Here is a 16,881-nt window from a genome sequence, read left to right on the forward strand (position 1 = left end):
GTGTCAGAATGGTGGCATTATCACACTTTGACGCCAGCATCACTGTTTCTTCTGTGTCTCACTACAGGGAAACTAAGGCGAAAGGTTAAAGGATGCGGTTTATTAAATAATTCAAGCCATTAACCTGCAACCTGCAAACCGATGGCAGCCTATTAAGTTTACGCTGCCATGATTCATGTTTGGTGTTTACTAATGCTAAAACATAATGCCTGTTTGCTTTACTTTTATTGCTATACTGTAATGTAGTGAGGAAAGGGGATGAAAAAAGGTGACAGGACCTAGCAAGGGGACAATAAGAGCGGCAGACTCACTTGCATAAAGAAGATTGAAGCCTTCCCTCCCTCCCTCCATCTCTCCGTATAGGCCCCAGTGCACATCTGCGTCACTTGCAAGGGAGGAGGAGGCGCTGAGGCAGAGAGAAAATTGTACTGTGAGGACCTTGACAGCTTCACGGGCGGGCTTTTCCTTCTGCCTCCCTATATTTTCTGGAATATCTGTTCTTCTCTTTTATAGACTGACTATATAAAACCACCCCTTCTCGCCTTGCAGAAGCCATCTGACTTTCTCAAAGAAACAAGACGAGCTCTCAGAGCATCCTCAGAGAGGCCAGGGACAGGGGCGCAGGTGCACCGGAGAAGACTAAGGGGTGCGCTTCTTCGCGACTTGGGGCTCTTTCTCTCTCTGCGCTCTCCAGGCACTGAACTCTGAGCTGCAAGGACAGGAGAGCCGACCCTTCCCGACAGAGGCTCTGTCACGGGTGCATCCCAGGGAGGTGTATCCAGCTGCCGCCGCCTCCCGGGCTTCGGAGCGCGCAGACCTCCCATCTTCGCGCACCTCCATCACCCGGGTCGTCCCTCCCTGCCGTAACCACGGGGCACCCGCGCGCGGATCGAGGAATCTCTGCCCTCTGCGTTCGGCTCCTGCCTCTGTTCACGGCCGGTGGGCTCCCCACGCGCGGGTCCTTCCGGACCTGACCGCCGCTGAGCCGCGCGGCTGTGCTGTCCGCGCTCTGGTGGTTGCCTAGCAGGGCGCGCATCCCGCCTCGCAGCGTGTGCTCCGGGGGTGCGGAGGGAGCAGTCCTCCTCCTCCTCCTCCTTCCCGACCCCCGGCTCTGCTGGCCTCCCCCACCAGCTGGCCCGTCTACTACCGCGCCCGGCGAGATCTCTCTGCCTTCTTGCGTCAAGCATGTCAGGCTCTGGGCGGAAAGACTTCGATGTGAAGCACATCCTGCGACTCCGCTGGAAACTCTTCAGTCACCCGTCGCCGGCCCCCGGCGGCCCGGCGGGGGGCGGTTGCCTGCAACAGGACGGCAGCGGCAGCTTCGAGCACTGGGGACCCAGCCAGAGCCGCCTGCTCAAAAGCCAAGAGAAGAGCAGCGTGAGCACTTTCTGGAAGAAGCCTTCCTCTTCCTCCTCTTCTTCGTCGTCCTCCCCGTCCTCTTCCTCCTCTTCCTTTAACCCACTGAATGGCACCTTGCTGCCAGTGGCCACAAGGCTGCAGCAAGGGGCGCCCGGGCAAGGCACCCAACAGCCAGCCAGGACTCTCTTCTACGTGGAGTCTCTAGAGGAGGAGGAGGTGCCAGGCATGGACTTTCCTGGACCACACGATAAAGGGCTGGTCCTGCAAGAGCTCAAAGTGGAGCCGGCCAACTCAAGCCAGGCAACAGGTGAAGGATGTGGACACAGGTACAGTCAGTCCCCATGGGGCATCTAGCATCTCCCAATTTCCACTCGCCCCCCCCCCGCCCCCCGCGGTGTGCTTTGGTAGTTACTAAGCTTAAAATTTTTCAGTTTGAAAATTCTGATTGAGAGAGGACAGCTTGGTTTTTATTACCCAAGTTGTAATCTCACTAGAAGTTTGCTAATTCATTTTTACTGGCTTATTCATCTATTTTTTTTTTCTTTTTGCAAGTTTTCAGAGTTGTAATCACAAATTGAATATATATTCATTTGGGTAAATCTCTAAGTGGAGAGGTTCTCATATGTCTGAGATGATGGTATTCTTCTGTCATCTTTTGTCATTATATCACATCGGTCTTCCAGTGATCTGATGCAAGGTGGAAACTTGCTTTCAACACCATCCAGAAGGATCTCTTGAATGGGCCTAGAAACTGACTTAGTGTGTTATTCAGAATCCCTGTGTCTTGAATCTATATTCCAGGACTGAGGAATTGGACAAATGAGGCCACTGGACAGCAATAGTTTCTCTTTTTTTCTTCCCTGATACAGAGTGTCGTTATTCTCTCCTAACTTCCCTTTTTTATCCTATTTCATGTTCACTTTTGCCTTGTTTGAAGTCTTAGAATTAAACTGTTGCTGAGCCCCTCTGCATGTTGGCTAAATGTGGGATTGTGTATCTTTAGGTACCAGGTGAACATTTGTATTTTGTGTATTTCTACCGTTACATCCTTTGAGTAGGGTTCTACTTTCAAGACTTACAGAAAACCTTCAGACACATAAAACTTCTGAGTTTTACATTTTTAGAGAATTGACTCATTATTCTGCACTAGATCATTACTACTTTTGGCAGATAGTGAGGATATGAAAAGATTTGCATTTAAATTCGTATGATATCAGAATACATTACTGAAGAAACATAGGAACCAGAGGAAAATGATAATGGATATGTTAATAGAATTCGGTTACCTCTCAATAACAAATTAGAAGCAGAAACAACTTTTTAAACTTCTGGTTGGTTGAATCAGCTTCTTATAAAGTTCATTAAGTCACAAAAGGAATGCAGAGAGCAAAATAATACTACAGGTGCTCTTTAATTATGTTGACAAATGTGAAGTGAAAGACATAAAAAATTGTCCTTAAAATATTCAATTACGTGGATTATATGGATTTGAATTTGAATTTCAGGAGCCTTGAACATAATCTAATATACGAAGACATTTCATATAATGTAAAACTATTTTTTTTTAGATTTTTATTTATTTATTTGACAGACAGAGGTCACAAGTAGGCAGAGAGGCAGGCAGATAGAGAGAGAGGAAGGGAAGCAGGCTCCCTGGTGAGCAGAGAGCCCAATGCGGGACTCGATCGCAGGACCCTGGGATCATGACCTGAGCCAAAGGCAGAGGCTTTAACCCACTGAGCGACCCAGGCGCCCCTAATGTAACTATTAAAGAAGGAGAAGTTTAGCTTAAAATTTTCAAGTATGATGAAGTTTTTTTCCATGTACAGCAGACCTAAATAAAAGTTTATCTATTATTCAATTAAGATATTTTACCAAAATGGTTACAACTTTAGGTACCATTAATACCATAAAGTAATTTTATTTATGTATTCATTATATATTATAGTTTTAGACCTTATTTCAATAAAATATGTTGACCTTTACCTCTTTTAATGTAGAAAATATAAAACCTCTTTTTTTTTCCAGTTTTCAGAAATAAGCACTTAGCAATTCAGCTTATATATTTAAAAGAAGTAAGTTTAAGTTAAATATATACTAATTACTATATTGAAACTAAAATTTTTGTGACTCAAACAGTTCATAAAAATCATTTTTTTCAATTTTGTAAAGTCTTCAAATCAGCTTACAATATGTAATCTGAAATATTAATGTTTGATAATTTTTTAAAAATTTCTTTTATAGCAAATACATTTAAGTAAATGAGATATATTTGTCATGAGTAATTTCTGAAGATTTTCATGTGAGTTGAAGAATTTGAAAATGCTAATGCAATATTGCTTTGCTAAATTACAATAAATAAAAAAGTAAAACTAATAACTAATAATAGCTCAATTAGGGACAAAACACCCATCAAATGTAACTTCTGATCCCTCACTTTTGAATGTGTACCAGTGATTTAATTTACAAAGAGTCATAAGTGAAAAGAATTCTGAAAATAAGAAAGTACCACCAAAACCATCTTTACTGTTGGAATGAGGGTGTCCTATGAGTTCTTACATATAAAATACTGAAAATCAGGTCTTATTTAATTTTAAAATTCTTATTAAGACTTAAATCCTTTAGATAAATTTAAAGTTCTCAATGGACAAATCAGCACTGATAATGTGGATTTCATGAGTTCCTAAACCTTCATAAAGCATTGGTTCTATGCTCATGATGGATCAAAACCATGCTACTAAACTTGATAGTCACTATATATAGATATTACATATATATTATGATTATATATGTATAAATTTTAATATGTGGTAAGAATAGGGTTGACCTTTCAGAAGAGACAGCATTTTCAAAGTTAAGTACTGAATGAAGAATATCATGTATAATAGTCAGTAGTGTGGATTTACTTTTGTGTCTATCACATCACATGCAGGGAATCTACATAGTGTTTATAATGATCAATGTGTGCATAAATTATATAAACCCTGCATGATAATTTTAATTACATGGGTCATTATTATATCACCCTACTGTGATGTCACATTTGATATTTAGCATTTTGTTTTATGAGTTCTGACTTATATGCAAAATTAATCTTCTTGTCTAAAATAAGAGTTGGCCCCTTTCTTTTCTCTTCATTTTCTGATCTTCTTTTTATTCATCTGGTCCCATGCTAGTTAGGAATATTGTTTTAGACAAGTATAAGTGGCTTGGTTGGTTTTACTTATTGTTCAAAAGCTGCTGGAGGATGCTCAGGGGAAAATTACCCATAATCTTAGAAATTCTGGAAAGGTCAAACTCTAATGGAGTTTAAGCATAAAGGTAGCAAGAAGACACTGGTAAACTAATTGATTGTCTAAACCCAGTCTTTATCTTATCCCACCCTACTAGGCATACGTAAACAGATCTCAGTATTCTAATACCTTGACCATTATACTGTTAAGAATTCTAACATATAGTAATACGCTCCTGACCCATGTTATTAAGTCATTTATTTTCTCTACTTAGTTCTGAACTTTTGTTGGAAAGTGTGTAATTTCCTAGCTATTCAGATTATCATGCATTTGTGGTGTGGATAATTCTAATCCAAAATTCTATAGGTAATGAACTAAGAACCAGAGGGAAATATTTATATATTCTTGCAGTTTGTAGTAAGGTAGGTGGAAGAGGAGATGCCATGTTCAACTGTTCATTGTTTTGGTTAGTTTTCTTAGTTTTCACACAATGCAGTCAGCAAATTCCAAGGTTTCAGTTGCTGTCCATAAACTGTATTTCTAAATTTGCATCTCAAAATCTGGGCCGCCCCTCCTACCCTCCCCTCCCTCAACCTCTGGTCTTACACACCTACCTCTCTGCTTGACACAATATACTGTGTGGATATTGCAGACACAATATAAATACAACATGTACAAAACTGAGCTCATAATCTCCCCCCTCTCATGCTCAGTTTCCTTCTTTATCTCAGAGAATAGCTCTCCATGCATTAGGTTGTGCAAGTCAAAAATCCAGGATCATATTTGTCAACATCCTTTTCCCCATCGTTTTCAATATTCCATCAAGCCTTGATACTTTCATTTAAAAAATTTCCCTCCTCGGAGTGCCTGGTTGGTCCAGTGGATTAAGCGTCTAATGCTTGATTTTCACTCAGGTCATGATCTCAGGATCCTGGGATTGAGCCCCATGTTGGGCTCCAGGATCAGCAGGGAGTCTGTGGGGATTTTCTCTCTCTCCATCTCTGTCTGCCCCTCCCCACTTTGTCAGTCTCTTAAGTAAGTAAAATAAATCTTAAAAAAAAAAAAAAGTTCCCTCCTCTTTCTGTCCAGTATCCCTCCATCTCTCCATTGTCTGTACATAATTCTATGATATGTTCCCTTTCAACTGAACTTCTATCACTGCTATCTGCATCATTTTCCCTCATTAATTTTGCCACCTCTAATCCAGTCTCCATAGTGGAGTGAGTGAAAATTATAGAATAAAAATATGAAATACTTTACCACATCTCTGGATGTCCTTTTCTATTTTTCCTTAAAAAAAAAAAGCATTTCCATCCCAGTCTGACCACAATCCATATTGTGCACAGGTAGGTTCTGGTTGATTTGTCCTTTGTCTATTATCTAGGTCTTTCACTCACCAGCCTCCCCAACACCCTCTGTCTTCCAGACTCAGTGTCCTCCCTTAACATTTTCCTCTAGCTTTGGGCCTTACAAACTTATTTTGTACCCTTGTATAGTCTCCTTCCCTCAATACACCCTTTTCTGAGTTCATTCTTATTTATCATTTAGATGTCTTAAGTAAGAGCTTTGTACCTTTCTCAAAGAGGCATTCATTGATCCCCTAGACAAATTAATTTAAAAATTTTTAAATTTATTACATCTGTTTATTTTAAGGTCTTAGAGTAACTGCTCTCTACTTTTTCTTCAATTTCTCCTTGTAACCATATATTAATATCTATGTTGTTTTTATTGTTTGTCTCTAGCAAAAATTGCCCAGGGGACAGAGTATATCTATTTTCCTCATCATTTTGTCCCTATAACAGAGCAAGTAGTTACTCAATAAATACTGTTAAGTAAGTAAATATTTGTCAAAATCATAATGAGTGACATTGAGTAAGAACTTCCTATTTGCCAGATAGCATGTTGAATATTTATACTGTACAACTTAGTATTCAGAACTGTCCTTTTATTCTGGCACAATTATATATCCCTTAGGTATAATGATTGCATAGATGAGAAGACTGAGATATAGACAGGTAATTAATTTTTCCAGAATCACAGGCTTCTTTTTTTTTTTTTTAAGATTTTATTAATTTATTTGACAGAGATCACAAGTAGGCAGAGAGGCAGGCAGAGAGAGAGAAGGGGAAGCAGGCTCCCTGCTGAGCAGAGAGCTTGATTCAGGGCTTCATCCCAAGACCCTGGGATCTTGACCTGAGCCAAAGGCAGAGGCTTTAACCCCCTGAGCCACCCAGGTGCCCCCAAAATCACAGGCTTCTACGCAGTACAGCTGCACTTTTGATCCTTCCTATCTAAATCCAGACATCATGTTCAAGACGACTTTGCCAATTCTCCTTTTCCTCTGCTTAAACAAACAAACAGAGCAGAAGAAAAGAGGCTATAGCTAAGGTTATGCTGAAGCAGTTTTCTTATTCTAGTTGTAATGAGGCTGTGTTTGAATCTTTAAATAGACTTCTTAAAATAATAGTGATGGACAATGTCTGATAAGACTGAAAGTGGACTTTTTTAGCCTGTTAGAAGACACTGAATTTTTTCGTGAAGTATGGATCATTCCATGTATTTTACTTTACAATTAAATACTATGAGGAAATAACTTATGGAAAACTAATTTAATTTTGGAATCTGAAAGAGAGCTTTATGACAGAAAATCTGCTTCTGGGGTGCCCGGGTGGCTCAGTCAGTAAAGCGTCTAACTCTTGATTTTAGCTTGGGCCATGATCTCATGCTTCCTGTGATTGAGGTCCATGTGAGACTCCATGCTCAGTGGGGAGTCTGCTTTAAGATTCTCTCTGCCTCCCTCCCTACTCATGTATGTGTGTGCTCTCTCTCTCTCAAATAAATAAATAAATCTTTAAAAAAAAAAAAAGAAAGAAAGAAAAAAGAAAATCTGCTTCTGAAAATCAAAAAACTGATAAAGAAAGTTGTCACCAGAAGAAGACATACATAAATCATTAAAATGTCATGGACACTGGTGAGAAACTGAGCCATGTATTTGTTGGGAATGAAAAGGAATCAGCCTTGCCTCAGTCAAAAAGGAAAAGAAAATTTAAAAATGGTTAGAGACTATCTCTATGCTTCTGTGGAACACTAAAATGAAATCATGTTCATATTTTCCCTATAAACCCAGTTTTTAGTGGACAAGAGTATGGAATGATTTTACTCAATTTTATGTCTTCTTGGCTTATTCATCTCAGGCTGAATATTAGAGTCTACTACTTTTTAAACCGGAACTAGCAACAGATGATACCTTATTTGGGGAGAGTTTCTTTTACTTATTTTAGGATGGCTTTATTAGTATTATGAACTATTTTCTAAAGAAGCCCACAATTTCCAGGTGCCCTCCCCTATAAGCAAGTTTGCTTCAGAAAACTAAGGAGATCATAAGGGAGAAAGAAATGAGACCACTTGCTTGGATTTATACGTACCCCAAAGTCCAGAGCCATCTAAGAGAAAGATGTGAATGTAAGTGCAGAATGAGACAAATGCAACTTTTAATAATAACAAACAAAAAATCCATGCTAATTGAAGAACGATTTTCTTCTTTTCATTAGTGAATTTCTACTGACTGCTTTGTAGACTACATTATTAACCTCTTTAAGGTACAAGTTTAAATAATCTAAAAATAACAAGATTTTTTAAAAATCTAAAAATAATCCCTGTCCAGTCAAAATGAGCATGTGGTTTATGTGGAATATAATATTGATCAGATATTTGTTATGTGGGCTTATTTTTTTCTAAGGCTCAAAAGATAATTTGTGTATTTGGGGGATAACATGCTTCTGATGACTAATTATATGATGGTGTTTCTAAGTCAAATTTCATTGTTTTTGACCAGGAACTCTTATGAAATTTACCAAAAACTGAGATCTGAAGTGTATTTTAGAGTTTCAAGTTTCTGGACATGAAAATGTGCAGCATTTTAAACAGAGTCTCTAAGTAACAAGACTCTACTGATTTTATTTTACCATCTAAAATAACTGCAGATATTTTTGTAGTAGTTGTAAAACAAATGCTCTAGAATTTACATACTAGTTTGGACCAAATAATAATTAATTACCTTTCTACATTTAAAGTAATATTACCTAAACTTTGAAGAAAATTTCTGATACAGACACATGAAATCTGAGCAGAATTAAAGATCTGAAGATTTTGTAAGTCAAAAATAGGAAAATAACAACAAAAAGCTGTTGCTGTATATGAGTTTGAGGCTGAGTACTTTGCTGACTTTTCTGGCCAGAATTTGAAAACAGATTGATGCTTATGAAAGCTTAACATAGTTTTTCCTGACCAGAGAGCATGTGTGCTATAATTTAGGATCCCAAGAAAAATCTGTTTTGAACGCAAAGCCTATGAGGTGGATCATTTTGACGAAGATCATGTCACAGAAATGTTGCTTTTTGAAAATGATCTGAAAGTTTCCAATAATAATAAAGTAGAATCAGTTGATGTTATCTCTAAATCTGGCCTTTCCCATTCGTTTGGTGGCCTTAGTGTAATTCAGATAACTGATTCTCATAGGAAATCTTCCAGTTTGAGAACTTATCATAATTGTTTGTGACACTGTGTCCTGGTAGGTTATCCAGGCACCTTTTTCCTTAGTGGTATTCATTGGTATTTGCTCATGTAAATCAACACTTTCTTTCTTGACTGAATTTTGGTGGAACATCTTAAATTATGATATCAGAGAATTGGGAAAGGAAGAATTCAACAATTTCATAGTTTTTCAAGAGATGAATGCCATAAACCTCTTTGTATCAACAATAAAGTATACAATTTGTTTTGTTTCTTTAGTAGATTCTAATATTACTACAATATCTAAGATGTTTCTTTAGGTTAATATTTGAAGGTATCAGAGCTCCAGAGAAAATGGAAAAATAGCTTTTGGAAGGAAAAATATTTTTAAAATCTATTATTATTAAATTTATGAATACCAAACATCCTGAATTTCTAACTCTGAGATTCAACCATCAACTCTACTATTTTGAAAATAAATTTGGAGTTGTTTATGTCATTTGTAATAAAATTTCAAAACAATTCCCACTTTTTCAGTTATCTTACATTTGATATACTCGTATGTAATTTTAGTAGAAAAGTTTGTACAAATTAATACCTAGATATTTGGCACTTGGTGATCCCCTGATGATTTAAACAGTTATTTGTGTATTTTTTTTTAATTTTTTATTTTTTATAAACATATGTTTTTATCCCCAGGGGTACAGGTCTGTGAATCACCAGGTTTACACACTTCACAGCACTCACGAAAGCACATACCCTCCCCAGTGTCCATAATCCCACCCCCTTCTCCCAAACCCCCTCCCCCCAGCAACCCTCAGTTTGTTTTGTGAGATTAAGAGTCACTTATGATTTGTCTCCCTCCCAATCCCATCTTGTTTCATTGATTCTTCTCCTACCCACTTAAGCCCCCATGTTGCATCACCACTTCCTCCTATCAGGGAGATCATATGATAGTTGTCTTTCTCTGCTTGACTTATTTCGCTAAGCATGATATGCTCTAGTTCCATCCATGTTGTCGCAAATGGCAAGATTTCATTTCTTTTGATGGCTGCATAGTATTCCATTGTGTATATATACCACATCTTCTTGATCCATTCATCTGTTGATGGACATCTAGGTTCTTTCCATAGTTTGGCTATTGTGGACATTGCTGCTATAAACATTCGGGTGCACGTGCCCCTTAGGATCACTACGTTTGTATCTTTAGGGTAAATACCCAATAGTGCAATTGCTGGGTCATAGGGCAGTTCTATTTTCAACATTTTGAGGAACCTCCATGCTGTTTTCCAGAGTGGCTGCACCAGCTTGCATTCCCACCAACAGTGTAGGAGGGTTCCCCTTTCTCCGCATCCTCGCCAGCATCTGTCATTTCCTGACTTGTTGATTTTAGCCATTCTGACTGGCGTGAGGTGATATCTCATTGTGGTTTTGATTTGTATTTCCCTGATGCCCAGTGATATGGAGCACTTTTTCATGTGTCTGTTGGCCATCTGGATGTCTTCTTTGCAGAAATGTCTGTTCATGTCCTCTGCCCATTTCTTGATTGGATTATTTGTTCTTTGGGTGTTGAGTTTGCTAAGTTCTTTATAGATTCTGGACACTAGTCCTTTATCTGATATGTCGTTTGCAAATATCTTCTCCCAGTCTGTCAGTTGTCTTTTGATTTTGTTAACTGTTTCCTTTGCTGTGCAAAAGCTTTTGATCTTGATGAAATCCCAATAGTTCATTTTTGCCCTTGCTTCCCTTGCCTTTGGCGTTGTTCCTAGGAAGATGTTGCTGCGGCTGAGGTCGAAGAGGTTGCTGCCTGTGTTCTCCTCAAGGATTTTGATGGATTCCTTTCGCACATTGAGGTCCTTCATCCATTTTGAGTCTATTTTTGTGTGTGGTGTAAGGAAATGGTCCAATTTCATTTTTCTGCATGTGGCTGTCCAATTTTCCCAGCACCATTTATTGAAGAGGCTGTCTTTTTTCCATTGGACATTCTTTCCTGCTTTGTCGAAGATTAGTTGACTGTAGAGTTGAGGGTCTATTTCTGGGCTCTCTATTCTGTTCCATTGATCTATGTGTCTGTTTTTGTGCCAGTACCATGCTGTCTTGATGATGACAGCTTTGTAATAGAGCTTGAAGTCCGGAATTGTGATGCCACCAACGTTGGCTTTCTTTTTCAATATCCCTTTGGCTATTCGAGGTCTTTTCTGGTTCTATATAAATTTTAGAATTTTTGTTCCATTTCTTTGAAAATGATGGATGGTACTTAGATAGGAATTGCATTAAATGTGTAGAATGCTTTAGGTAGCATAGACATTTTCACAATATTTATTCTTCCAATCCAGGAGCATGGAACATTTTTCCATTTCTTTGTGTCTTCCTCAATTTCTTTCATGGTACTTTATAGTTTTCTGAGTATAGATTCTGTGCCTCTTTGGTTAGGTTTATTCCTAGGTATCTTATGGTTTTGGGTGCAATTGTAAATGGGATGGACTCCTTAATTTCTCTTTCTTCTGTCTTGCTGTTGGTGTAGAGAAATGCAACTGATTTCTGTGCATTGATTTTATATCCTGACACTTTACTGAATTCCTGTATAAGTTCTAGCAGTTTTGGAGTGGAGTCTTTTGGGTTTTCCACATATAGTATCATATCATCTGCGAAGAGTGATAATTTGACTTCTTCTTTGCCGATTTGGATGCCTTTAATTTCCTTTTGTTGTCTGATTGCTGAGGCTAGGACCTCTAGTACTATGCTGAATAGCAGTGGTGATAATGGACATCCCTGCCGTGTTCCTGACCTTAGCGGAAAAGCTTTCAGTTTTTCTCCATTGAGAATGATATTTGCGGTGGGTTTTTCATAGATGGCTTTGATGATATTGAGGTATGTGCCCTCTATCCCTACACTTTGAAGAGTTTTGATCAGGAAGGGATGCTGTACTTTGTCAAATACTTTTTCAGCATCTATTGAGAGTATCATATGGTTCTTGTTCTTTCTTTTATTGATGTGTTGTATGACATTGACTGATTTGCGGATGTTGAACCAACCTTGCAGCCCTGGAATAAATCCTACTTGGTCGTGGTGAATAATCCTTTTAATGTACTGTTGAATCCTATTGGCTAGTATTTTGTTGAGTATTTTCGCATCTGTGTTCATCAAGGATATTGGTCTATAGCTCTCTTTTTTGATGGGATCCTTGTCTGGTTTTGGGATCAAGGTGATGCTGGCCTCATAAAATGAGTTTGGAAGTTTTCCTTCCATTTCTATTTTTTGGAACAGTTTCAGGAGAATAGGAATTAGTTCTTCTTTAAATGTTTGGTAGAATTCCCCCGGGAAGCCGTCTGGCCCTGGGCTTTTGTGTGTTTGGAGATTTTTAATGACTGTTTCAATCTCCTTACTGGTTATGGTTCTGTTCAGGCATTCTATTTCTTCCTGGTTCAGTTGTGGTAGTTTATATGTTTCTAGGAATGCATCCATTTCTTCCAGATTGTCGAATTTATTGGCGTAGAGTTGCTCATAGTATGTTCTTATAGTTTGTATTTCTTTGGTGTTAGTTGTGATCTCTCCTCTTTCATTCATGATTTTATTTATTTGGGTCCTTTCTCTTTTCTTTTTGAGAAGTCGGGCCAGGGTTTTATCAATTTTATTAATTCTTTCAAAGAACCAGCTCCTAGTTTCATTGATTTGTTCTATTGTTTTTTTGGTTTCTATTTCATTGATTTCTGCTCTCATCTTTATGATTTCTCTTCTCCTGCTGGGCTTAGGGTTTCTTTCTTATTCTTTCTCCAGCTCCTTTAGGTGTAGGGTTAGGTTGTGTACCTGAGACCTTTCTTGTTTCTTGAGAAAGGCTTGAACCGCTATATATTTTCCTCTCAGGACTGCCTTTGTTGTGTCCCACAGATTTTGAACCGTTGTATTTTCATTATCATTTGTTTCCATGATTTTTTCAATTCTTCTTTAATTTCCCAGTTGACCCATTCATTCTTTTTTTTTTTTTTTAAAGATTTTATTTATTTATTTGACAGAGAGATATCACAAGCAGATGGAGAGGCAGGCAGAGAGGGAGATAGAGGGAAGAGGGAAGCAGGCTCCCTGCTGAGCAGAGAGCCCGATGCGGGACTCGATCCCAGGACCCCGAGATCATGACCTGAGCCGAAGGCAGCGGCTTAACCCACTGAGCCACCCAGGCGCCCCGACCCATTCATTCTTTAGAAGGATGCTGTTTAGTCTCCATGTATTTGGGTTCTTTTCAAACTTCCTTTTGTGGTTGAGTTCTAGCTTTAGAGCATTGTGGTCTGAAAATATGCAGGGAATGATCCCAATCTTTTGATACCGGTTGAGTCCTGATTTAGGACCGAGGATGTGATCTATTCTGGAGAATGTTCCATGTGCTCTAGAGAAGAATGTGTATTCTGTTGCTTTGCGATGAAATGTTCTGAATATATCTGTGATGTCCATCTGGTTCAGTGTGTCGTTTAAGGCCTTTATTTCCTTGCTGATCTTTTGCTTGGATGATCTGTCCATTTCAGTGAGGGGAGTGTTAAAGTCCCCTACTATTATTGTATTATTGTTGATGTGTTTCTTTGATTTTGTTATTAATTGGTTTATATAGTTGGCTGCTCCCACGTTGGGGGCATAGATATTTAAAATTGTTAGATCTTCTTGTTGGACAGACCCTTTGAGTATGATATAGTGTCCTTCCTCATCTCTTATTATAGTCTTTGGCTTAAAATCTAATTGATCTGATATAAGGATTGCCACTCCTGCTTTCTTCTGATGTCCATTAGCATGGTAAATTCTTTTCCACCCCCTCACTTTAAATCTGGAGGTGTCTTCGGGCTTAAAATGAGTTTCTTGGAGGCAACATATAGATGGGTTTTGTTTTTTTATCCATTCTGATACCCTGTGTCTTTTGACAGGGGCATTTAGCCCATTAACATTCAGGGTAACTATTGAGAGATATGAATTTAGTGCCATTGTATTGCCTTTAAGGTGACTCTTACTGTATATGGTCTCTGTTCCTTTCTGATCTACCACTTGTAGGCTCTCTCTTTGCTCAGAGGACCCCTTTTAGAGCTGGTTTGGTGTTGGCTAATTCTTTCAGTTTTTGTTTTTCCTGGAAGCTTTTAATCTCTCCTTCTATTTTCAGTGATAGCCTGGCTGGATATAGTATTCTTGGCTGCATGTTTTTCTCGTTTAGTGCTCTGAAAATATCATGCCACCTCTTTCTGGCCTGCCAGGTCTCTGTGGATAAGTCAGCTGCCAATCTAATATTTTTACCATTGTATGTTACAGACTTCTTTTCCCGGGCTGCTTTCAGGATTTTCTCTTTGTCACTGAGACTTGTAAATTTTACTATTAGGTGACGGTGTGTGGGCCTATTCTTATTGATTTTGAGGGGCGTTCTCTGAACCTCCTGAATTTTGATGCTCGTTCCCTTTGCCATATTGGGGAAATTCTCCCCAATAATTCTCTCCAGTATACCTTGTGCTCCCCTCTCTCTTTCTTCTTCTTCTGGAATCCCAATTATTCTAATGTTGTTTCGTCTTATGGTGTCACTTATCTCTCGAATTCTCCCTTCGTGGTCCAGTAGCTGTTTGTCCCTCTTTTGCTCAGCTTCTTTATTCTCTGTCATTTGGTCTTCTATATCACTAAATCTTTCTTCTGCCTCACTTATCCTAGCAGTGAGAGCCTCCATTTTTGATTGCACCTCATTAATAGCTTTTTTGATTTCAACTTGGTTAGATTTTAGTTCTTTTATTTCTCCAGAAAGGGCTTTTATATCTCTCGAGAGGGTTTCTGTAATATCTTCCATGCCTTTTTCGAGCCCGGCTAGAACCTTGAGAATTGTCATTCTGAACTCTAGATCTGACATATTACCAATGTCTGTATTAATTAGGTCCCTAGCCTTAGGTACTGCTTCTTGTTCTTTTTTTTGTGTTGAATTTTTCCTTCTTGTCATTTTATCCAGATAAGAGTATATGAAGGAGCAAGTAAAATACTAAAAGGGTGGCAACAACCCCAGGAAAATATGCTTTAACAAAATTAGAAGAGATCCCAAATCGTGAGGGGGGAGAAAGGGGATAAAAAGAGGTTCAAAAAGGAACAAAAAAAAAAAAGAAAATAATTAAAAAAAAAAAAATAAGAAAAATATAAAAAAGAAAAAATATATATTAGATACACTGGTTAAAAAACATTAAAAAAGAAAAAGGTAAAAGTTAAAAAAAAATTTTACCAGAAGGCGAGAAAAAAAACAAAAAATGAAAAAGAAAAAAATTAAATTAACTGCAAGACTAAAAAAAATCACAGGGAAAAAGCCATGAGTTCCGTGCTTTGCTTTCTCCTCCTCTGGAATTCTGCTGCTCTCCTTGGTATTGAAACCACACTCCTCGGTAGGTGAACTTGGTCTCGGCTGGATTTCTTGATGATCTTCTGGGGGAGGGGCCTGTTGTAGTGATTCTCAAGTGTCTTTGCCCCAGGCGGAATTGCACCGCCCTTATCAGGGGCTGGGGTGAGTAATCCGCTCGGGTTTGCTTTCAGGAGCTTTTGTTCCCTGAGCGCTTTCCGTAGAGTTCCGGAGGACAGGAATACAAATGGCGGCCTCCTGGTCTCCGGCCCGGAGGAGCCGAGCGTCCAGGGCCCCACTCCTCAGTGCGCCCTCAGAGAACAGCGCCCAGTTACTCCCGTCTGCCTGACCTCCGGCCGCGCTCCGAGCTCACCGAGCCTGCGACCGGTTCAAGGTAACACCGAGCTGCGAGCTTACTGTCGGCTCTGTCTCTGTAGCCGGCTTTCCCGTTCCAATACCCGCAAGCTCTGCGACACTCAGACACCCCAGATCCTTCTGTGACCCTGCGGGACCTGCGCCATGCTGACCCCGTGTGGGCTTCTCCCCGGTTTAGCCTCTGGAGCGATGTCCCTCAGCGGAACAGACTTTTAAAAGTCCTGATTTTGTGCTCCGTTGCTCCGTCACTTGCCGGGAGCCGGCCCCTCCCCCCGGGGTCTATCTTCACGTCGTTTTGGATTCACTTCTCCGCCAGTCCTACCTTTCAGAAAGTGGTTGTTTTTCTGTTTCCAGAATTGCTGTTCTTCTTCTCTTCGATCTGCCGATGGATTTTCAGGTGTTCGCAATCTTTAGATAAGCTATCTAGCTGATCTCCGGCTAGCTGAAGCAGTCTCAGCCTGCTACTTCTCGGCCATCTTGACTCCTCCCCTATTTGTGTATTTTTATATACACACTTATGGGGCGCCTGGGTGGCTCAGTGGATTAAATACACACTTATTTGTGTATTAAACTCTTATTTGTGTATTTTTTTTCTTAAAAGGCATTAAATTTTTGTATTATAATTAGTTTATGATTCTGGTTTTGGATAGATCAGTAAAATGTTAATAGCTGGGAAATATGGCCCTATCATCTGTATATAATTTACAGACTTTGGAAAAGCAATTAAGGCCAAAAAATCCTAGACCAAAAAATATTCTAATCATTTTATTAAAGTTATCATGAAAGAGCTGGAACACTTGCCTCTGGCTGAGACAGAATAACATGGACTGGACCTACCCTCTTACCTGAAACAGCAACAAAGAATGAAAGAAGGAAGGAAAAGAAAGAAGACAAATGAAGAAAGAAAGGGTAAAAAAGGGGGGGAAGGAAGGAAGAGGATATACAAAACATTTTTCAAGATGCTGGACTTCAGGTACTGAAAGAGAGTGATTCTTGAGATGTGAAAAGCAAATGAAAAGACCCTGTAATTGTTCCAGCTTACTGCCCTGAAAAAGATTCCAGTTACTG

At 39.2% G+C, this 16,881-nt stretch overlaps 1 protein-coding gene across 1 annotated transcript in view; it reads left to right on the forward strand.

The window, feature by feature from the left end:
- The first annotated feature begins 406 nt into the window (after window positions 1–406).
- The window catches only part of KLHL1 (kelch like family member 1), a 396,676-nt gene continuing 380,201 nt past the window's right edge, over window positions 407–16,881 (forward strand). Inside the window, 1 exon segment of the mRNA XM_032315139.1 lies at window positions 407–1,685. Coding sequence (XP_032171030.1) covers window positions 1,186–1,685 — 500 coding nt within the window. The 5' untranslated portion in view covers window positions 407–1,185.

This window comes from Mustela erminea, chromosome 15, assembly GCF_009829155.1.
Source record: "Mustela erminea isolate mMusErm1 chromosome 15, mMusErm1.Pri, whole genome shotgun sequence".
In the NCBI taxonomy this organism is placed as follows: Eukaryota; Metazoa; Chordata; class Mammalia; order Carnivora; family Mustelidae; genus Mustela; species Mustela erminea.